Raw genomic sequence first — 25,190 nt, forward strand, 5'->3', positions numbered from 1 at the left:
CCCACTAACTTCTTAACAGATTCCTCCTTCACCCTTACATGGAAAACTGTTATCACTACCATCTACAATGGTTTATTTTTCCTAAACCCAACAGGCACTTGAATCGCTTACCTTTCCTGATTTCTTTTCAAGACTCTTCTAATCTCTCCCTCCTTTTCAGAACTTTTATTTATAGCCTCTATTTCATTACTCTTTCCTAGTATATTTCTTATCTTTTGATGAGTCCTTTTCATATTCCTTCTCATCTTCCACTCTGTTCTTATGTGCTGGTACTTCGTTCTCTATTACCTTTCTGGAATACCAAAAATGTATTCATCCCTCAAATTTCAGCAACACTGCCTCTGTGAACCCTTTCTGATGGTCCAGGCTGACTTAGGCATCCTACCCATAGGCTTCCCACTGTTTTCTGAGCATGCAACCTTTTGTTGTCATTATTTCCAGGCACGTACACTTTTTAAATTCCTTAAAGGCAGATCATATGTCTATGTACCTCTAGTGTCTAGTGCATAGCCTACTACCTTCATACAGGAATAAAAGATAAATAAAATGTCTAGTAGATCAAGGAACAGCAGGATGCAGAAGCAGAAACATAGTTTCTCCTTGAAGAGGGTCTGATCCCCTCCCTCAGCAATTGCCCCCTTTAATTCTGCTCTAGACTCTGGGCAGTGAGGATGGGCAGGTGTAGGAAGAACATTGCCTCTGACCTCTGATTCAGTCATTACCTCCCCAGCCAAGTTCTGACATCAACAAGTCTTAAGTTTTGACATCAACAAGTCAGGAGACTCTCTTCTTAAAAGCCTACATCATCTTTCTGCTGGAATTGTCAAAGTGACTTGATTTTCCAGATATGTTCTTCCTTTGTACCTGGTTAATGGTACAAATTAATCCACCCAGAGGAAATAACAAGCTACCATTCAGGGACTATAGGGATTCTGCCAGCATCAGAGCAGAGCCTGGAGCTTCTCACTGATTCATAAAAATTCTCCTAAGTGCATCTAGTTTCATTCACTATGAAAGGTAACAAGATAAAAGGAGAAAATCATATACTCACCCTAAGCAAGAAAAGAATGGAGAGGTAGCAGTGGGAAGATCACTGGAGAAAAGTTGTTAAAAAAATAAAATCACTTGGTCAGGGATTTGTCCATTGCCTAAAAGAACGTAGGGCCTCTAAATGTTTAATCCTACCCAACTGCTCAAAACAATTATATGACCAAGAAGGCCCATGTAGAATCTGAATTACTACTTAGTCACCTCTCACCTATTCATGCAAGGTCAGACCCCAGATGGCTCTGTTCTGCATGCAAAGAGCCATCCAGCTGATGGCCTTGAACACTTTACCTCCCAGCTTCTTAATATAAATGTGCCATGTTTCAGCAAGTACTTTGGCATTCCAAGCTAGTCCTCCAGCAGTTAGCTGAATCCAACATGAACGTTTAACCTCCCAGCTTCTTTCAAGGTTTTCAACCTCTAAATCTCTGGGGTCAGAAGCTATAGATTATTTGCTTCAGTAAGAGCAACAGCACTAACTTTAAGGCAGGAGTCCTAAGTGCTCTTCCATACTCTATTACCATTTTCTTTCAGCTTTGAATGCTCACTAAGAGGGTTTATGTAACGTCTATTCTCTATTTAATAAACACAAGATCATGTGAAAAGGAGGATTATTCATTCATTTATTCGTTCATTCGTCAGACACTTTTTAAGCACCCACAGTATTCCAGTCATTGTATTAGGTGATGGGAAGCAGAAGTGAGAAAAATATTTTTTGTCAAATTCAAGGGGTTCAGGAATCTAGTGGGGTAAGAGAGACATATGAAGGCTGTTGTAATACAGTATACTGGTATGAATAGGGTATTTCATTATAAAGTTGAGACCTAGGGGTATATGGAGGGTTTCTATGTCTAATGCCCCATCCAAATAACTTACTGTAATCCCTTTTCTATGAATCCACAAAATCTAATTATTTAATAAACATATGTGCTAATGTCCAAATTCCTCAGAATTTCATGTCAGGACCTCCATTATTTAGCCCCAGTCAGTTCTTTTGGTCTTATTTTTATGTTCCATGTTCCTCTCCCCAGTTCTTACTTCTGAGCTACATTTGAAAAAGGTGTGAAACTCTCCTTCTCCATGTTTGTTACTTTGTACCCCAAAAAAACATGCTGCCATCTCAGACTTCTTAGATACAGTAACCCATTTATTGAGAGCCTACCACTGGCCAGGCACTATTCTAGGCACTTCGCATGGATTATCTCATTTAATCTTCACAAGTAAGGTTGATACATTATCAACTCATTTTACAAATGAGAAAACTGAGGTTTATGATTTCAAATAACTCACCCAGAGGAACATAGCCAGTAAATTGCCCATCTCATTTTGGTTTTCCCACATCACCACTCCAATGCATGACCTCCCTTTCCTTACCTCCCATCCATTTCTCAACCTGATTTCTGTCCCCATAATCTCATTCACACTATTCCCATCAAGGTCACCAAATGACCTCCTAATTTCAAGATTTAATGAACTCAGGGGTACTACTTTATTTTACCTTGTTTTGTATTCCACTATAGACTCCTCTTTTTGGAAAGTCCCATTAGCTCCCACTGCATAAAACCACTCTCTCAGACTTCTTTGGTTCACTTCTTAGAAAAAGACACCTAGGTTTCTCATTGGCTCTCTTTTTTCATAGCTGCTTTTATACTTTCCTGTTTCCTGACTTGAATCTTGTCTTCTTACTTTAACCTTCTTTCCCTGAGTAAATTCCCATCACTTTAAGTTATGTGGCAAATATCTCCAGCCTCCCTTCTCTCTCCTGTGTCTAGGATTCATACTTTCAACTTCTTTCTAGATATCATGATACAGTGCCACCAAGGCATCTCAGACACCACATCAGATGTCTAATCTCTTCCCATCCCCTCCCAAGACCTGTTATGCATTCTTCAATTAATGGTGCCAACATTCATCCAATTTCCTAGGTAATAAACTTCATTCATGCTTAATTTTTCCCATATATTGTCAATGAACAAGTTCAGCTAATTCCACCTCATAAGGCTCTCTGTTTATTCTGACAGTCACCATCTTAGCTCCAAACTTTATCATACATCTTTCAGATGAATCACTGTGTTTTATGGGTATTCACTTCTCCTTTAACTCTAATACTACCCCTAGAAAATTCGTAGACTTTTACATGAACATTAAAGTTCCTTTTTTTCTGAATTTTATTTAAGAGGATTTTGATTCAACAGCTTATTTTATATAACATGTTTACTTTTGACATGCTTTAAAATTATTGAGTGATTTTTTTTAACGTAACATACTTTTACTTAAACATGCCACTTCAAAGGAAGCACTTGGGGAATTTATCATTCAACCCAATATTATATTGACTATGTCCAAGATAATATGCTAACCACTGTAGGGGACAAAATGTTGAATAAAACTGAATTTAACGCGGGCTTTACCTGTAAAAACTCTACAATCTGTTAGGGGATATAAGACATGTATCTAAATAGCTATAGTACAGCCTATGATAGTTATAAAATAGGTACAGAAAACAAAACTATCAGAATTATGTCGGGAGAGAGTTTGCTTTCACTGAGAGAACCAAAACAGCTTCATGAAGGTGTCGATATCTGAGCAAGGACTTCACAGGTGAAAAGATATGTGATCTTTTGAATATTTCATGTTTTTTCACTCACCTTATTGAACTCCCTGTATGTGTAAGGCACTGTATTAAATGCTAGGGATACAGAAATTAACAAGAGACCAGAACTTGACTTCAAGTAGTTTTCAGTCAGTGAGGAAAAAAGATAAAAGTAAATTATTACAACAAAATGAAAAGAAATTGTAATGGAGAGTTTTCCCCCACTAAAAGCTATAACATAATAAAGAAAATCACAAAGATGAACAAGAACTAACTCCTTTCCAAAGGGAACATCTTTAAGAAGGGATGCTACTGGAACTGAGCTTAAATTATCAAGTAGCCTAGGTCAAAATGGAGAAGAGCTAGGGAAAGAAGAAAACGTTTGACCAGAGGAATCAAGGGCTCAGAGATGGGAAGATATGAAGTATGTACTTTGGGGATTGTTCAGGAGAGCTGAAAAAGAGAGCTAAAAGATGTAGATAGAAAAAGACACCTAGGCTAGGTTGTGGAAAGGTTAAAGGCCAGACTAAGAAGTGAAGACATTTCTTAGGAATAGCTTCTCAATGACTAACCAATAGATCTAACTTATAGACAGTTCTATATATGGATTCATTTTCACCAGGCAGACTAGAAATTTACTTACTTGACTGTATTTCTGATTAAAAACTTGATATTGTTGGCATCAAGCAGCCCAATCGTGTAATTTTTTTTTTTAAGACTTTGTACATTACAGTTCACTATATTAAACTTGCAGACTGCTCTCTTTGGGGCTCTGATCATTTCTCCTTAGTTTACACTTGTAGCAATAGTCATCTTATTTTTATTTCATGATGACCTACTGTTTACTCAAATGGATTATTATAGGAAATGGAAACAAGAATAATGGTAATTGTTCAAATAATTGGTAATTGGTCAAACACTTTAGGACATAGTATTCCACCATTACTGGTAATCATAATCTTCAGCCACAATTAATATGAGGTTGAGCTCTGCTTTTTTATTTGGAGCTCTAATAACATGAACTATAACCTGCTCCTAAAGAACCTTTTTTGGAAAAAGATTTTAAAGGACGTATTCAGTCTCTAGATTCACTTCTGTATATTTGGACACACAAAAATAAAAATAAGTGGCCAATTCAGAGGAAAAAACTATCAGTTGGAGAAAACAGTAAATCAAAGACCCAACAATTGCTTTGTTAAATTTTTTTATTAATACATTTTCTTTTCAAAGAAGTCACCTAAAACTATCCTCCCCTAACAATGGAAATTTCCACATTTCTACATCTCCAACTACTTCATTATCTTTTCTGAGGCAAAAAAAAAAAAATATTTAAATCTATCATAGCATATTGAGAATACCTTTAATTATATGATTATAGTTTGTTCCAATCCTAGCTGAGAAAGAACTTCAAGAAGAAATAAATGTTTTAGTCCAGTAAAAATGTGAGTACTGCAGTGTATGTCTTTTATTACCAGAAGACAATATAAGAAACTAGATGCTTGAAGATAATAAAAATGCAGCATCAGAAACTCAGTGAAGCCTACAGAAATAAAGATGGCGTGGCACCAAAACTCCAACGCCTATTCTACCATTTTGCATTGGTCCTCTCCTAGTAACGCAAAAAGACCAACATGCCAGTAAAAATGTCCTTTAAACTACTTTGGGTTGGGTTGACTGCAAATGCCTGATCTATTAGATCCTAAACAGGACGTCTGGGTACCAATTCATGGTCATTGTCAAGAAGTTAGAGCTCTGCATCCACTACCTACTCTTAAAGCCAGCGTCTGCATTCCTAACATTCTAACTACACTTCGTCAGTCACCTTATATTTTCATTATGGCAAATAGCCAGTCAATAGCAAATTATTCTATTTTGTATCTTCAAAATGCCTCCTTGTCCACATCCTTTCTTTCCTGCCATCACAGATGTGGGTCTTCACCTATTGTACCAGACTCTCTCTACCTTAAAAGAACCATTCAATCTTGCCACTAAGTTTTGGAGTGGTATATTTTCCCCCTCACTGAGGTCAGCCCCACCCTAGGGGCTTCCAGGACCACAAAAGATGTTTTCCTTAGGATACACAGGGGAAAATTATTTTTCTTACCCTTATTTCCTAGTTTATCCTTTTATTAGTCTTTTACTAATTTAAAATCAATGGCTCTACCTCTAGTGTCCAATTGTTATCTTTTCACTAGATCTTTCTTATGTCTGAAATATGCTTCTTGATGGACCCAGTTCACCAAGCACACTCTCTTGACTAAACAAACTCCTCATATCAACCTTCTCCAAGAATTACTTAAAAGAAAGAGGTAGTATTCTCCCAAATTTACTCCAGCTAAATGCTTTACATTTTCTCTTCAGCCAATTCAGAGCATAATTGCTTAATCCTTTTTATGTTATAGATTTATTATCTATGTTTATACTACGATGATTCATTACCTGAGATAATGATTTTTTAAATATATTTTTCTTTGAAAGTTTTGTCTGCTTTAAACAGGATGGCCTTTGCAGACTGCCCAAGACAAAGGGTGCATAAACACTTATTTTTTTTCCTTATGGACAGCAGGAAGACAAAACCTACCTGCCCATGCTTTTGCTGAGGGGCGATCCCATGAAGCATTTCAGGATGTGATGAGGCCTTGAGATCAGTCCCCTGTGTTTTGGGACGCACTACATCAGAGACCAGACTGGAAGAGATTGCTAGAGACTTGGGCCGGACAGCTGCGGTGCCAATCCCCCCTGGGGGACCTTGTTCAACTTTTCTGCTTGTAGCCTCATCTTCCCCTTCAGAGTCCACAATAAGGACATATTCAGCTTTGAAGAGGTCACTTTGCTGCATTCCTTGAAGTTTGTTTGCTTCAAATTCCCTTTCTTGTAAAATCGTTCCACTGACCTCTGAAGGACAAGTCAATGTCGCTTGGTCTCTCTCTTGTTGGCTCCCAGCATTCAAGGTCAAGTAGTCATTGGATTTAGACTGTAACAGATGTAGAGATATAAAAGCATTGACATTACTTTAATAAATGCTTCTTTTTTGGCACGTACACTGAAAAGTTTAACCACCTTATATTTTCAAAAATATATTAAATTAGGTTGACATAAGAAAGAGATTGGGTTGAAGTTAGTGGTTTATTTTTACTAGCCCACTAGCCCACCTGTTTTTCCGGGTCTAAGCCCAACAATTTTGGGATAGTAACCAACATCAACAAGCAAACCTAACTGTTTTCAAGTAAGTCATGATACAACATTTTAAAGAGAGACAGGGAGAGAGCAATGTTTTCCATGAAGACATTTGTGAAAAAAATGAGGATTGGGCAAGGGTTTAGTTAATGGTGAAGCAACCTGTATATCCTTTAAAAGCCAAGGGAGGAAGGAAATCCCCACTGAAAGGTTCTAAAATAATACAAAATCTCTCTAAAAATCTGAAAGGAAAAATAAAATTGGAACAAAATGCATAGTCAGACAAAACAATCTAAGTTAATTAGGGAGAATTCATAAATAGAATACCAAAAAAGAAGACGTAGATATTTTTAGTACAAAGCACTTTTCACTGTTTTATTTTGGATTTCTAATTCTCAGTCTTTTCCCATCCAATTTTCTGTGAATACATATGTTTACAAGACCAGGATCAAGATAGCTTTATCAAGCTACCAAACTTCTTCTTCTAAAACTATGACAGCCATGTATACTAAGATTGTGTTTAAAAGACCCAATGTCAATTTTCTTATTTTTGTAATTACACTATGGTTACTATTATTCTTTTCTCTGCAGCTTTTGTGTAAGGCTAAAATTATTTCAAAATAGAAAGTTAAGCCACTAAATGAAAATAAACTAACAATTTCAACTCTGGTCGTCAATTTAATGTGTCCTATGTGTGCATGTGTTGTATGTATGAAGACAGAAGTCAAATCACTGATTAAATATAACTAAAAAGTTGATTTTATACACCCATCCCACTTTATTCAGCTGATAATGATGATATAGTCAGAATAAAACACAAATTGCTTCTGACTAAAATTTCTCTGCCCATCTTTCCCTATTTACCCTGATTTTTTTTCATTGTATTTATCACTATATGGGATTTTATTACACACTTTTCATTTTTTTCATTGCCTGCTTTCCCCATAACAAGTAAGCTATATGAATTGTCTTTATTCAGTTGGAATCCAATCACCAAGAGAACAACATATGTTCAGTAAACAGTTGCTAAGAATAAAAATGAATGAGGAATTACACTATTTTAATGTTGAACTGTCTAAAAGATAGGGTGAAAAAATCTTTAATCTTTTAAAGATGCAGTTGTATATATATCATTGCAATCAGCAGATAAATATTATCATCTTAGGAAGCTCTGGAGGCTTGCAACCAAGGTTGGTTTATGTAGCTACAGTTTCACACCATTCATAGGCCCTAATTACAAAGGATCTCATTAATATTATGTAAATGAGTGCTGTAGGAAAGAAACTATCTAGAAGTGCCATATATAGTATTCATGGCCCTATTAGTCTTTGAAAGAAGATAGCAGCATTGAAAACCCCAGGATCATGGAAATATTACTACTTTCTAGATAAGATGTTTCCTAGCAGACAAGGTGAATCTGATTATTTTATCCCTTTCTAATTGTGTCAAGAATAACACAAAGTTGCCCCTACCTCATTTTATTTATAAGTAAGCAATGTTAAAATACATTTTAAAGAGAAAAACATTTTTACTCAAAATTTTATTATTCTAACACAAGTTATTTTCAAGTTTTTTAAATTTGTTTAATTTCACTTCCAGTCCTGGTTTCATTTTAGATAGGTACAGTCAAGATATGAACACAATATTATATCGCCTAATATTGTAAGGTTAACATTTTCCATGGAATTATCTAATTACCATCAGCATAACTTTGTCAAAGTGATATATTATTACATTCTTAATTTTTCTGATTGTTAGATATTAGGCTTTTTAAATTTTTCTCTAATTATTTTCCTACATAACATTTTTCTTCTTTTGTAATATTTTCTTGGGATGCTTTTCAAGGAGTTAGATTATTGAAAGGTTATGAACAGTTTTATAACAGTAGATAAAGGATTTCCACCAAAATTGTATAAATTTACAAAACCAGCAGGAAAATGTAAGCATGCCACTATTTCCACAACTCTCTCAACATCAGGTATTACATTTTTTAGTGTTTCTAATTTATTACCTGTAAATAATAACATCTCACTGTTTTGTCTTATATTTTCTTTTGAGATAAATTTAAACATTTTTAAATTTTGTTTTTATTTTCTTAAGAAACATTTGAGAGAAGGTGCCAGTAGGCAGAATTTGTCATGTTAATAGCAAACAATAGAATGTCAAACTGAAAAAAATTGAAGATAATGCACTAGAGAGAACATGCAATTTGATAACATTTATGCTTCTGTTGCATTATTATATATATTTTTAGTCAAACTTAGAGTCACAGTCACCTTAATTTAAGCACAGGAAATATATACAAATTTCCAAGTCATCATTATCGAAAATTTAATATAATTGTTTGAAATAAAAAAAGAATAAAAATAATCCTACCCTATTTACAGTTTCTGGACTCTTATCACTTGATTCTTCTGGAATTTTAACAAGGAATTTAGAGGTGTCAGCCAACTGAGTATGGGTTGGTAGTCTTCTGACAGTGGGGACAAATGTGAAGATCAAAGGTTTGGCTTCAGAACCACCAGCAGAGACCTATGAGACATGTAGTTAATTAGACTTTCGACCTTGTCAAAGGTTTATCTTGACTTTATTCTCCATATTACATGATATTTATCTCATTTATTTTGATGAATTGCCTATTGTTCTGTGATCATGTATGTGGCTGCCAAAGTAAACACCTATAAAAATAGTCATAATGAATCAGAACATTTTTTATGATACTATTTACCGGAGAAAACAATACCACCCCGGGAAGATCCTGTTGTAGGGGATGGCATAAAACAGCAGGTTGGCAAGCTGATCAGCTGGAATCTCACAGAGCATCTCTGCCTCAGTGGGGTCAACACAAACTCATCATCTGTTCTGTTTCAAAACTGGCTTTCATCCATTTAACCCTGGGTTAGCACATTCAATTTATTACCTCATAATCAATAAGCATGCAAGAAAATTCCCACATTTATCATTAACAAAAATGCCAAAACACAAATTTAAAGTAGAAAGTAGGCCTATCAGAATACCAATGCTACTCTTAAAGATATACCTTCTCCTTCATTTATTCTTAACTTATTCAAAAATAATTGTATGAAGCATTTGCTGTGTGACAGGTACTCAGGAGGCAGGAAAACAACGGTGAACAGGAAACAGTAGACTACTCACAAGCAGCAAAAAGACATGCACAGACTACTAAGGGAACAGTGATACAGGGTGTCTACCCAACCCAGGAAGCTTCATAATAGGCAGCACCTGAAATTTAAGTCCAGGTGAAGAGGAGGCTAGGGAGATCCCAAGCTGAGAAAAGGAGATAAGTGGAAGCATCGAAAGCAGCAGCAGCGAAGAGAGTATCAAGCTTGGATTTTGTTCGGTTGAAATTGTTGATTGAAAAATGACATAGTTCTATTAGAATTGTAGATAGATGAAATCTAGTTTTAAAAGTCACAAGCGGTCAGGCGCGGGAGCTCACTCCTGTAATCCCAGCACTTTGGGAGGCCGAGGCGGGCAGATCACCTGAGATCAGGAGTTTGAAACCAGCCTGGCTAACATGGTGAAACCCTGTTTCTATTAAAAATACAAAAAAATTAGCCGGGCGTGGTGGTGGGCGCCTGTAGCCCCAGCTACTCAGGAGGCTGAGGCAGGAGAATGGCGTCAACCCGGTAGGCAGAGCTTGCAGAGAGCTGAGATTGCGCCACTGCACCCCATCCTGGGCCACAGAGCGAGACTCTGTCTCAAAAAAAAAGTCACAAACCTAGACTCAAGAATAAAACGCCAAAAGCATAAGTTGAGGACTAAATGGAAAGGGAGAAAGAGAAGATAGTACTGTAGATTTCTCTTTTAAGAAGTTTACATGACAAGTAAAAAGAGAGGTTGAGAGTAATTAGAGAGCAAATTAGAGTCAACAGGGTGCTTTTGTTTGTCTTATAATAAACTTGAACATATCTATATACTACGGGATGGGTGAGAGTAGAGAAGGAAAGGGAAGGAAAACCCTGAAGAAAGAAGGTGAAATAAGTTACAGCAACAACAAGAGGAACGTGGTCTCCTTTGAGACTGGAGAAAATAGACTAACATGTGGAAGAGCTCACAAACCTGGTAAAGTGGTGGAAATGGAAAGAGTGGGAAGGTGATGAGAACCACTTTTGTTGTAGAGAAAATTGTATGTATTTCTCATGTACAACATGATGTTTTGAAATATATATATTTTTGGAATAGTTAAATCTAGTTCATTAATACAGTTCCTCATGTAATTAACATTTTTGTGGTGAGAACACTTAACATCTATTATCTTTGCATTTTTCAAGAATACAATATATTGTCATTAACTATAGTCACCATGCTGTACAACAGATCTTGTGAACTTATTTCTTCTATCTAACTGTAATTATATATATTTTGACCAACATCCCCTCAAGCCCCCTCCCTCTTACCGACCACAGCCTCTGGCAACCACTATTTTACTCGTTACTTCTATTAAATCAACTTTTTAAAATTCTACACATGAGTGAGATCATGCAGTATTTGTCTTTCTACAACTACAACTGGCTTATTCTACTTAACATAACATCCTCCATGTTCATCTGTGTTGTTGAAAATGACAGAATTCCATTCTTTTTATATCTGAATGATATTCCATTGTGTATATGTACTACATTTTCTCTATCCATTCATCCATTGATAGAAACCTAGTTTAATTCCATATCTTAGTTACTGTGGATACTGCTGTAATAACCTAAGAGTGCAGATATCTCTTCCATATACTTATTTTATTTCCTTTGGCTATGTGCCCAGTAATGGGATTGCTAGATCATATGGTAGTTGTATTTTTAATATTTTGAGGAACATCCATAACATTTTCACAATGAATGTACCAATGAACACTCTCACCAACTGTGTGTAAGTGTTCCCTTTTCTTACATTCTCACCAACACTTACACTTTGTTTTTCTGATAACAGTCATTCTAATAAAAGGGAGGTAATATCTCATTATTTTGATTGGCATTTCCCTGATGATTAGTAACAATGAACATCTTTTTCTTTATGAGCATCATTTTCATTCGTACCTATTGGCCATACACCTGTTGACCATTTGCATGTCTTCTTTTGAGATATGTCTATTCAGATGTATTGCCCATTTTTTAATTGGATTGTTTTCTTGCTATTGAGTTGTTGGAGGTTTTGTTTGTATTTTTTGGTTACTAACCTTTTATTAGATGTATAATTTACAAGTATTTTCTCCCATTCTGTAGGTTATCTCTTCACTCTGTTGATTGTTTCCCTTGCTGTGCAGAAGCTTTTTAATTTGCTAAAATCCTATTTGTCTACTTTTACCTATACTTTTGAAGTCATATCCAAAAAATTATTGACCAGACCAATGTCATAGAACTTTCCCGCTATGTTTTCTTCTAGCAGTTTCATAGTTTCTGGTCTTACATTTAAGTCTTTAAAAGATATTGCATATGGTTAATGACAGAGGTCCAGTTTCATTCTTATGCATTTGGATATCCGTTTTCCCAATACCACTTATTGAAGAGACTGACTTTTCCCCATTGTGTGTTCTTGGCACCTTTATCAAACATCAGCTGGCTGCAAGTGTGTGGATTTATTTCTGGACTCTCAGCTGGAATGCTCAGTTCCATTGGTCCATGTGTTGGTTTTTATGCCAGCATCATGCTATTTTGGTTACTATAGCTTTGTAGTAGTATACTGTGAATTCAGGCAGTGTGATCCCTTCAGTTGTGTTCTTTTTGCTCAAATTGCTTTGGTTATTCAGGCTCTTGTGTAGTTTCATAAGAATTTTATGATGTTTTAATTCTGTGAAGAATGTCATTGGTATTTTGATATGGTTGCATTGAATCTGTAGATCACTTTGGGTGTTAGAGGCATTTTAACAACATTTATTCTTCCAATTCATGAACACAGTATATCTTTCCATTTACTTCTGTCTTTCTCAATTTCTTTCATCAATGATTTACAGTTTTCCGTGCAGAGATCTTTCCCTCTTTAGTTAAATGTATTGCTATGGATTTTATTTTTTTGTAGCTATTGTAAATGGGATTGTATTCTTCATTTCTTTTTCAGATAGATGACTGCTAGATACACTCCTGATTTATACATGTTAATTTTGTATCCTGAAACTTTATTGAATTCACTTATTAGAGCTAACAGTTTTTGGTGGAGTCTAAAATGTTTTGTATATAAGATTCTGTCATCTGCAAACAAGGTCAATTTAACTGCTCCCTTTCCAAATTGGATGCCAAACTTTTATCTCTTTCTCTTTTGCCTAATTGCTCTGGCTATGACTTCCAGTCCTAGGCAGAATAGAAATAGTGAGAGTGGCATCCTTGTCTTTTTCCATATCTTACAGTAAAACCTTTCAGCTTTTCCCCATTCAATATGTTAGTTATGGATTTGTCATATAGGTCCTTTATCATGTTGAGGTACATTCTATCTATACTTAATGTGTTGAGAGTTTGTATCATGAAGGAATATGAAATTTTGTCAAATGCTTTTTCTGCATCTATTGAAATAATCATACATTTTATGTTTTTAATTCAGGTAATGTGATGTATCAGATTTATGGATTTGCATATTTTGTTGAACCATCCTTGCCTCCCTGAGATAAAACCCACTTGATCTTGGTAAATAATCTTTTTAATGTGCTCTCGAATTCAGTTTACTAGCACTTTGTTGAAATTTTTGCATACATGTTCATCAGGGATATTGGCCTGTAATTTTCTTTTCTTGTTGCATTATTGTCTGGTTTTGGCATCAGGGTAATGTTAGTCTCATACAATGAGGTTGGAAGTATTCCCTCCTCCTTAATATTTTTGGAATAGTTAGAGGAGAATTGGTCTTAGTTCTTCTTTAAATATTTGGTAGGATTCAGCAGTGAAGCCATCAGGTCTGGGCCTTTCTTCGATGGGAGATATTTTATTGCTGATTCAACTTTCTTATTCATGATTGTTCTGTTCAGATTTTCTATTCTTCGTAGTTCATTCTCAGTAGGTATGTGTCCAAGAGTTTATCCATTTCTGGCAGCTTATTCAATTTGTTGGTATGTAATTATTTACAGTAGTGTTTTATGATCCTTTGTATTTCTGTGGTATAAATTATAATGTCTCCCTTTCATTCTCTGATTCTATTTATTTGTCTAGCTAAAGATTTGTCAAATTTATCTTTCAAAAAAACCTATTCTTTGTTTTATTGAGCAGTTACTTTTGATATAGTTAATTTTCATGTTAAAATCAGTCCCTTCTAATCAGAGTAACACTGCCTTGCCACCTCCATTCCTATGTCAGAAGAAATATAACATGTCCTGGCAAGTCCCTCACTCCCTCTCCCTTCAAGCCCTGCCACCTTTCTATGCCTTGAACCACTCAGACCTTATTCCCTTATGAGCAAGCCTTTTAACTCAGTTCGTGTCAGTGCCCATGAGAAACCCTGGGCTCTGTGTCATCCCTCAATTCCTGTATACTATGCACATTCCTAGTTTTGTTCCCATCTTGCACCCTGCTCCAACTCTCGAAATCTTTTCACTGTATAACTTCTGGAATTCAGTGAGCAATTTAAAAAAATCTTACGTGTCTGTATCTTATTTTCAAAATACTCCCTTCACTTTCTAGTTGTAACTAAAACATGGTTCTCTCTGAATGACTCTATTTCAATAATAAATGTTTTCTCTCACACTCCTGAACCACTGGGCCTGGAAGTAAAAGAGGTGTCCTCCTTGCTTATCTTCACTGCTTTCAGACTATTCTTCTCTCTTGCCTAAAAACTTCCAGCTTTGAATCTCATGTCATCAGTCTATACCCTTCACAATCTCTTTTAGTTGCAGTTATCTTCCCACACCCATATTAAATGCTTCTTTCCTTAAAGATTCAGTTTCTGGCTCAATGCGACTCTTCTTAACCCAATGCTTCATATAATACCCAGTATTATAACCCAATGGATAATTTTTATAATATTCTAATTCCTTGACCTCTACTCTTCCTTGCGTCTCATATCCCTAGCCTAGCCGAAGAGCTGCAAACCTTCCATAATTTGTTTCTTCATTCTCTGACCACCACTTTCTATTTCTCCATACCACCCCCTTAGTCCAACTCTAACGTTTTCTAACTCTACCATGATTTAAATCTACTGATTCTTCCCACATTATTTTCCCACATTTGTCTTCTTAACCAGCTTCAAAACCAAGCTGACCACAGTTACTCTTTTGGATACCCCTCAAATCCCTTGTCCTCCTTTATATCATCATCCTGTTTGAGTACATTACAGCCCTCACTAAATCTAACCCCCTACCTACTCTATTTCTGCAACAGGAAGGTAAACATGCCTGGGGGAAACCACACAACCACACTGACTGGTCTCACTTCACATATACGACTCTGAGCCTCAAGAAGGCTTTTCAATGCTGCCCAACAATCATACTATACTTTCACAACCCATTCACTCTCCCACTGGCCTAGAAAACTCTTTCACACTTTTCCCCCTTTCTTCAAACCTCTAACATCTCTCCAGCATTCTCGCTTGGAGCTGATGACTTTGTTTCCTATTTCATTAAGATAATGGAAGCAATCAGAAAAGTATTTTCAAGACCCCCAACACCACATGTATTCACTCATCTGCATCTCTGCCCTTTTTATGGCCTTCAGTCCTACTGCTATGCTCCTAGTAAAACCAACCCTCACTTTAACACTTTGTCTTCTACTTATTTTCATTTATTGAATGAGGTCTTATTAAATGCCTACTAAATGCTAGGCACTATTCCAGGGGTTGGTACCATAACAGTGAACAAAAATCCATACCCTCATGGAGTTTATATTCTAGTGGAGGGAAACAGACAGTAGACAAATAAATACATAACATATGTAGTACAATCTTCATAAGTGCTATGAAGACTTGCTATAAGTCTATTGCAATAGCCTATAGGAGAAAAACTGGTTAATTGAATGCAGTGTGCCTCAGTAATAGTGGTAAAAAGTGTTAAGATTCTGGCTACATTTTAAAGAAAAAACTTAAAATTTGTTGAAAATTTGGAGGTGGAATATGAGAGATACACAAAAATCAAGATGGGTGGAAAACTTTTGAACTGAATAACTGTAAGAAATGAGATATTATTCACTGAAATGGGGGAGACAATAGTTGAAGCTGGTTTGAGAATACAGGTCAAATTTTGTGTGCCCAATATACATCCAAGTGGAAATGTGAGTATGTGAGTCAAGTTTAGAAGAAATTCTGTGCTGGGGATAAAATTGCTAGGGTTGTTAACCCATAGATGATATTTAAAACCAGGAGACTAGATGAGATCAATAAAGGTGTAAACACAAACAGAAAAATAAAAGGCTTAAGGCTGAACCCTACAGATGCCAACATTGAGTGATCCACCAGCTGAGGAAGAACTAGCCAAGGTGGCCTGGGAGGTTTAAGGAAGATTTTAAAAGGCTGAAACATCACTGACAGTAGTGGGAAAGAGGGCTGACCAGAAACAAAATTACTGACAGTCTATACTGAAGACTCAGTACAAATATAAAACCAGGAAGAGTGAGGCAATTTGCTTGACTGTCTGCTAGTCTCTCAAGGAATGCTGAACTGCCTACTATAGGAACAGAGGAAGCGCATTATAGCATTGCTAGTTTATGTTTGGAGCTGGTTTTGGCAGGATGTGGCAAGTATAAGGAAATTAAGGGTACTGGTGAGAGCAGAGCAAATGATTGACCATGGAGTTCAGTTTGTATGGGTAAGGAGGAAGAACCCTCAAGCTGAAGGAACTAGAGGTCTCTGTGCTCAGGAAACAAAGTTAATACAATGATGACTGTTTGAGAGAATGGATGGGGTCATAATATGATATGAGAGTTTACTAACTTAATAATTAGAAGTATGATAATTCCAGATGATTCTAAATTCCAGGCTTTGGCATTAAGACTGAGTATATGAAAGGAAGGGCACTGAGCTTGTGAAGATCAAGGAACTGTGAGACAAGAATGTTGACAAGGTTTTAAAAACTTTTAATTTTCAATATTCTTTTCACCTTTAAAGATATGTGTCATTATTTCCTCATTGTAGCCATGTCAAAATTCCTGGGTGGCACCTTATCATCAAAAAGTAATAAATCACGACTTTATTTTGTAGGAAGAAACACCAGATTCCTCGTGAGATTTGAGGAGCCCACTTGTCTGATCAGCAGTATATAAAACAATAGACTTTCTAGATGTATTATCTTCTAGGGCCGTTTCATCACATGAGTAATCTCATCAATATCATGATAGAAAGGAGAGTCGTTTTGGCAAGGAAATTGGTGAAGTAGTTCAAATAATCCATCCCATAATTTCATTTGAGCAGGAAATAAAGATAATCCTTTAGGAGTAAAGAGATGAAATTGCAGCCTTGTCCCCAGGTTCTATAACTAGGCCTTCCCTTATCTTGCCATGTCATGACTATAGGTCTATCTTAGGTTCCATCCAAATAAAATTTAAATAATAATATATGAAAGGTTTTATTATAAGCACCCTGTGGTTACAAAAATGCATATAATCATTATAAGCAGTAAGTAGATTTACCTTCTAAAGCATATATAATGATGAAAATTTACTTCTTCAAACACCTTGCACAATTTGTATAATTCAATGCTACTTAAGTATCTAAGATACAAATACAGCTCCACAACTGGTATGTCACACACTATGGACTTTTTAAAAGTTGACAACTATAACTTTCAGTGAATAAAGTAGAAGCAAAGTATGAATGAAAACTGATGCTTCGATGAATAAGGTATGGTTTTACAAAAATACTGTCTAAAACCTTTCTAAACATAACCACATGCTGACAATAAAGGCAACCAAAAAGAAGAAAACCTATTTCTTTCTAATTTATTGTTATATTTTCCTAAAAAAAAAATCCACATCCTATACAAAATTTCCTCATCAGTACAGGGAAACAATCTTTTTTTTATTTTAGTTGAACCAATACGTGATGTTATTCGAGAAAACACAGAAACAGGAAATCTAATAAGACTAAAGACTTATTCATCTTCCTGGGTTACTGTTGGAGAATAACAAGATGAGAGATAAATTCCTGTCCACATACATATCTTCAGAAGAATAATCACAAAAAGGGCAATCATTTGGTATTCACTTTTAAGCTAACAGTACAATGTTAGCTCTTTTCACCGCCTTTACCTAGCATCCTTAACTTACCAAGGATCTAATATTCATTTGCAAGGAATTTCAGTTGGAAAAGAATTTGAAATTACACTAACTATGCAACGCAACATTCAGATAAAGAGCCACATGTTAGCCGGTAGACTATTTAATCCCTTGTTTAGGAGAGAACAAAATAATATTTGCTGTTTACTGCATACTGTGGCTAAGTTCCAATGTAGCCTAAGAATGAATTGCTATGGTGATGAAAAATCATTTTCTACACAAAGCAGCAACAGATGCATGTTAACAGCATTGCACTTGTTAATTGCCAATTAACACTTTCAGTTGTCAATGTTATTTAAATATCTTTGTTTCTATCCTTGGGAAACTATTGTAATCATAGAAATATGAGATAAAAGGATTAAAATATGTTTCTAAATACGCTTTGAAACCCTCAAAATCTGTAAGAACGTCATCTTCTCACCGGATAGCCTAATAATTTGAGAAACTGTTTTCCCCCATGCCACACAGGCTAACAGCTCCTTTGCTCAATTTTGCGCTGTAATGCCTTCCTTTCTTCTATTTTCCTAAAACTTATCTTCCTTCAGATGTTGACACCCACACTCACAGATGGCCTCTAGCCTCCTGTTAAGGCATTACAGGGTATCTTAGCATTATCACCATGCCAAAGGCAATCCTGAGCATTTTCTTTGCCCATTGAGCAGTTTTTTCTTTATCAGCTCGCCCTTTTCTCTAAGTGAAGATAGCATTTCATTTCAATATACAGACAAATTTATCTACACCGGGCAGCTCTCCCTCACATCCGTGCAGCAAATACCACCAGCACCGTACACTGCTTTTAAAAGTTACTGAAAGCATTAAGCAAAGACTTCCTTTTACCTGGGGTGTGGTCTGAATGCTCCCTGATAAGATGCAGGAGTTCATTTGGAAGTAATTGTCCCCGCAGTCACTCAGAAGCCCCTGTTCTGAAAGCATTGATTCATCACATAAGGGAGCGAGCAAACCAGTGACTGAGGTGGGGAGGGAGCCTCGTACTAAAACAACACACACACACTCACGCAGAAAGAAGAAATTCTAAAAAGAGGTAAAGCAGAATCATTCCTAAATTGAGGAACTGTGTCAGCTCCAAAGAGTAGATTTCTGTTTTGACCATTTTTAGATTTGGAACATCACGAGAGGTCATACTAACTGCTGAAATGGAATCCATAGAAGTGAAAAAAAGAAAAAAGAAAAAAAGCCACTGATATGTGTTTGGCCTTTTTTCCTTTCATGCATGTATTCCAATTATATATTCTGTGAAAGGAAGAGAAAAGCCAGATTGTGTAGCAATGAGAAGCTGATTGAAGGGCCCTAGCATCTGCCAATCTCAATAATCAGTTGGTCACACTCATAGAGAACGTTTAGAGGTATAAATACACGCAAACACTGTGTTCAAATAAAGAACTAGAAAACACACAGTTATTTCAAAATATTGGTAACTTTATCCTTAGTATATGAATTGTAAGCAACAATACAGGAGCATCTGTAGTGACTGAAGTTATGCTATTAACAAAATCACCTCTAAAATAAAGCTTGGAATAAAACCCTTGTCAAAACAAAATTTCATTCCAAGCTTCCTGGAAGACAGTGAGAATCCTGACTGCAGACAAACCTTAAAACTTCATATGTGAAATTGATTGGAGTTTTCAGCTTTCAGTATTTCTATTTTCTAAGTATTGATTTTTCTCCAAATCTGTGATATCTACATTTGTGCTTTGGCAGTGAAAAATGTTGTATCAAAGGACTAGATATAGATTAGAGGCTATGGGAAGGAATTATTATTTTAGAAACCTAGATTACGCCTCTTCACATCTTCAATGTTATCAAAAGCCTAAGATTATGGAAACATAATGAGTAAAATAATTGCTACAAGTGATTCTATTAGCACAATGGGAGAAACTATTCCAAACAACATAGACCTAGAATATGGTCTAAATTTCTGAATATAAGTGCTCTGTTGTAAAAAAAACTACGTGCCTTCTTCTATTTTACACATATTTATGGATACTCAAAAGAGAATGTAATCCCCTCCTGCCCTCAAAAAGCTTATGGTTTGAGAATATAAAACAGGTAAACAAATAACAGAGATACAAAGTGAAAAAAGAAAACAAGAAAAAGCCCTATACTGCAGTTCTTCTTAAACTACTGCACACAGAAATCCCGTGGGGAGTTTGTTAAAATGCACTTTCTAAGTGTGGAGATCTGAGATGTGGCCTCAGATTCTGCAATTCCAAGAAGCTCCCAGGAGATGCCCTGGGAGCCACACCCCAGATTTGCAGCTGGTGTGTTACACTTTGAGTAGCAAAGACAGAGGAATTTCAGAGAGCGATATTACAGCCACCTGGAGTGCAGTAATTCAAGATGGTGGCATTTGGGCTGCACTTAGAAGGATGGGGAAAGGGAGCCTATGAAGGTGGGATGGAATAGCACTTATTTCAAGCAGAGAGAGAGGGCTGGATTGAAGGCACCTATCAGGACAACAAGAGCAGAAAGTCATAAAGCATAGGACCCTGGAGTCAGATCATCCACTGGCTGTGGGCCCTCAGACAAGTTACTGAACTTCTTAAAACTCAGTCCTCTCACCTGTGAAATGTGGATGAGAATAGCTCTCATTTCATAGAGTTCTTGTGAGGATTACAATTAGATTCAGCATGTAAGATTTCCACAGATTCTTAGCTCTGTGCCAGGCAGATTCTTAATGCATGTTACTCCTATGGGTATTGTTTTCTAGTGTGATAAATAACATAAATGAGAATAAAGGCAAGTAAGACAAAAAAGGTAGGTTAAATCTAGGTCATCAAAGATCTTGAGTTAAGATGTTTTACCTTTATTCAGTGAAGAACAGAAATGGAAATATCCGCATATATACATATATGAATATATATGTCTGTAAATATATATGTATTTATTGATACTACCCTTTGGTGTTTTGATTTACATATATAAAGATATATATATAGGAAGACATAAAATTTTATATATATAAAAATCAAAACACCAAAGGGTAGTATCAATAAATCTTAGAGACCATTCTTATCCCAAAGTTCTAGAGTGGTTCCCCAAGAAGAAGTGACAGTCCAGATTTTTGTCAGTGGTCAATCAGTTTATTCCAAGTGGATTCAAACTGCTATGAAACTCTTCTCCTATGTCTCATTCTGTCGTTTCCTCTCTGATCTTTTCTTTCTCTCATTCCCTCCCAAAATCATAAAGCAATACTTATGCAAGTTGGCATAATCAAATTTAGAAGAGAAAATACTTCAGCCCCTACTCTTCCCTGCCCAGATTCTTTCTTGAATCATTTTACAACATGAAAACCAATTAAATCAATGTATTATTTTGACATTTTCCTCTGTGTCTTATTGGTAACTCTCCTCTAACCATTTTCTTTCCCTTGTTTTATTAACTAATAATTGCTGTTACAGACTGTTTCTTAAAATAATAGAAGCCATAATTTTTACTTAAAAACACATAAATGGTCATGCATTATAACAGCATGCTTCAGCCATCTGGATAGTAACCACATATAGTTTCAAAGAGTGCATGTATTTTGGATAATTTCTATAGAAACCATTATGTATTTAAATAGAAAGTGATGGCACTTGGTCAAAAAACGGGTCCTACTCTTGGATGACAAAAGAGTGTGTAAATTACCTGGGTGGAGAGGAGAAGAGAGTCTATCCACTAATTACAACAACTTTTCTATAGACAAAGAGTCATCTATGGTCTGCCCAACACCCTTAAGTATTTTATAATCACAAACTTTTAATGATCTCTCTCCCACTAAGAAACACAAACTGTTCTGTGGAATCATCTTTTTTTTTTTTTTTTTTTTTCACAAGAAAATAAAATTTGTCAAAGTTTGCAATAGATGAATAAAATCCAAAATTCTCTTTAAAATCTGGCATTATTGATGGCTGAAGCAGACATCCATCGCCCTTATTACTAAACAGATATTACTGCAATACCTTTCAGTCAAAAGACTCTAAGATATTGCTTTTAAAATAAATAATACAGAACAAATAATCTCTCTTCCTGACATGCGAAACAAATTTGAGAAAAAAAAAATAGATTAGTCCACAGAAGTTTGCCAAGAAACATGTAAGTGATTAAACAGATCCAGCTGCCAAGGCTATTCAGACATCCATTTGTCTGTTTTTATGCCTCGGGCTTGATAACAGAAGGTACTGGAAGTCCCATTTATTTATCTTAATAAACATCTATTGAGCACCAGTCACGATTCTAAGCTCTGAAGACATAAAATAATAAAGGCTTGGAACCTGTTCTCAGCATGGCTTATAGTCTCATTAAGGAGACACCTTCACTCATGACGGGAGCAGTGAATGAAGTCAGAGGAGGGTGACAAGTCACGTGCTGAACACAGTCTGCATAGGCAATGCGTGTCGGGTTGTTTTCAGGGAGACTTCACTCTTAGCTTTTGCACTCCTAGGTCCTAATTCTGGCAAACACTGGGACACTTCTGCTCAACCCTTGGTGGTATTTTTCCTCTAAAGATGGGAATCATCAGGTGTTTGTATTCGTGTCTCTCAGGTAATGGGTGATTCCTGAGATCTTAATCAGGACTAACCTGATTCACAGGCTCAGCATTGAGTGTGCAATATTTAAAGTGAGTCCTGACATCTCATCAACGGTATGTGAAATTCCATTACAGTCTAAATTTGGCTGCATCTGTATTGGACACAGACTTCCACTTCTGTTATTACTGCTTATAGTAGTGTACCACTATAACTTATAATATACTGCTATAAGTATATAGTTATACTGCTTACTCTTCTCCTTGGGGTATATTCTCCTAGTTTAAAAAGATATTAGTAATCCTTAATTAAAGTAAACCAAAAGCTTCAAAGTACTGTTTGACCTAACAAGATATTCAGAAGAAATGAGTAAGCCCTATACAGGGTAGAATTTGAAAGAGGCACAGAGACAATGATAAGAAACATTATCCATTAGGAATAAGTGTATGTGGTTCACTCTCTCTTTGTCGAATTACTTTCTTAGCTTGGTTTCAGGCAATCCATTTCCTTTCAGTCCTCTGCCTATCCCATGGACACTCTTCTGTGTGCTTTGTGCCATCTGACCCCTCAGCTTTGAAGTAGCCCAGGAGTCACCACTTGGTGATCATATCCAGTTACTTAGCTGTAAATAGTATTTATAAGCCAATGAATTCCAATTTATTTCCCTAGCCTGGATGGCTTCTCTGGATGACTTCACTCACACAATTAACATCGTTATTGGAACAGCTCATAGATATCTGAACATCAGCACATCTGAATCTGAATTAATTGCATTTCTTTTGAAGTTGTTCCCCACCTCCCAAAATTTTCCTCACTTCTTCCAACAGTTTATATCTGTTTCTAGTTGCTTCGGCTAAAAATCTGAGTTCATATTATTCTTCTTGGTTTTTCAGAATCGCTTATCAATGTATTAGTAAATCCTGTTGGCTGTTCCTTCAAAATAAATCCAAAAAAATGAATCTATCTCACTAATTCTACTTCTAACATCCCAGTAGCAGAACCTGCCATCATCTTCTTTCTGAATTATTGCCTCCTAACTGGTCTTTCTGCTTCCACTTTGACTCCTGAGTGGATGCTCTGATAAACCATCCATATCCCCTTCAGGCTAAAGGACTTATTCCCCAACTGCTGGGAGTGCTGTAACTGTGATCAGCTGTCAGTCCTCTTTAGGAGCTCCTCTCAGCTAGAAAAACAAAAACAAAAACAAAAACAAAAACTCTTGCCCCAAATCACTCTGCTTTCTTAGGGGCATTGGATGGCTAGTTGATGCATCCATATAAAGTCCTGCCCCCCTCACCCCAAAGTTTGGTAAACTTTGAATTGACTGTTCAGAAGAAAATGGAATCAACCTAATCTCCTCAAGTTTCCTAGTTCCACTGAAATAGGAAATCACCCGCGTTCACAGCCCTTACAAAGAGTCAAACGTATACGGGCTAAAGAAAGGAGCAGGACGCAAGTAACAGCAGTCAGATCCCGTCTTGTAAATCGCACCCACAAATGCATGCAGCAAGAGACAGCAGGATTCTCAGAGCTGTGAAATGTTCAGTTGCTTAGGTCAGAAGCAGAAAAAAATAGGTTCTGGTCTCCTGATTTTCTACCAAATAGCTGTGAGGTCTTGGGTGAGCCACTTATTTTCTCAGGAGCAATTTGTTAATAAAATGAGGTTCTAGATCAGCGTTACCCAACGTGCCCTTCTTAGAATATCATCCTTGCAAGACAAATGGTGAGCAAGGGATTTTGTCGTCAAATAAATTTAGGAATTGGTATATTCCATATCCTATATTTGGAGGAGTCTCACAGTCAAAAGGCCTTTTAAGCTGTGTTTAGCCCATGGTTTCCCACATTTATTTGGCCATAGAACCCTTTCCTTTCGTAATGCACGCTGTCATCCCACTCACAGTGTGACAGAAGTGCTGAACTGCACAGTCCACAGAGCCTTCTTTTAGCCATAATATTTGATGAATGTATGAAAAAGAAGACAGTTTGGGGGAAGAAAGGGGAGTTTCCACAAAATTACTAAATAAAATTCTATTTGTCATCTTGGCTGGGAAGAGAGCAGAATGAGCTAGATGAAGATCAGGAGATGTTCTCTGAGTTAGAAAGCAAGGAAGGAAGGTGGTATATATTTCAGGTCTACTAAGTATAAATCCAGTTGTGCTAACAATAGTTGCACAAGCAACATATTCAGTGGCACAGGAATATGAATTGAATAAATGAATAATAGATTGACTGAAAGACCTTAAAGTATATTCAAAGAGGTACTAATAAGGTATGTAGCAAACAGTTGGGAATACTATTTAATAAAAAATGTTCAGAGATTCCATAGTGAATCATTTTTACATATGTCATAAAGGAAACAAATTCTAACACATGATATACTTCATAAAATCTTGTTTCTAAGCAGATAGAGTGATGCCAGCACGTTTTGAGGTGACAGTATATTCCATAAAGGAACAAAACAATGTAATATTTACTTATAATATGATGTTGGCATAATCTGACTTTTTTGTTTAAAATAAAAGGGGAAGCAATAGCTTCCTATTCCATGCTTTTGATATATTTACATATGAAGAATGCTTTCAAAAGTTTTTATCATATTTCACAGAAAAAAACAAAACTTTATCTATATTACTCAGTTTTGACCAAGAT

The 25,190-nt window shown here is 36.1% G+C and overlaps 1 protein-coding gene across 1 annotated transcript in view; it reads right to left on the bottom strand.

Annotated features, from left to right (window-relative positions):
- The window catches only part of MLIP (muscular LMNA interacting protein), a 202,831-nt gene that overhangs the window by 92,439 nt on the left and 85,202 nt on the right, over positions 1-25,190 (bottom strand). The window contains exons 2-3 of the mRNA XM_023222970.3: positions 9,194-9,349; positions 6,222-6,614 (exon numbers count right to left, since the gene is read on the bottom strand). Coding sequence (XP_023078738.2) covers positions 6,222-6,614; positions 9,194-9,349 — 549 coding nt within the window. The remainder of the gene's footprint in view (positions 1-6,221; positions 6,615-9,193; positions 9,350-25,190) is intronic.

This window comes from Piliocolobus tephrosceles, chromosome 5 (genome assembly GCF_002776525.5).
Source record: "Piliocolobus tephrosceles isolate RC106 chromosome 5, ASM277652v3, whole genome shotgun sequence".
Taxonomy (NCBI): Eukaryota; Metazoa; Chordata; class Mammalia; order Primates; family Cercopithecidae; genus Piliocolobus; species Piliocolobus tephrosceles.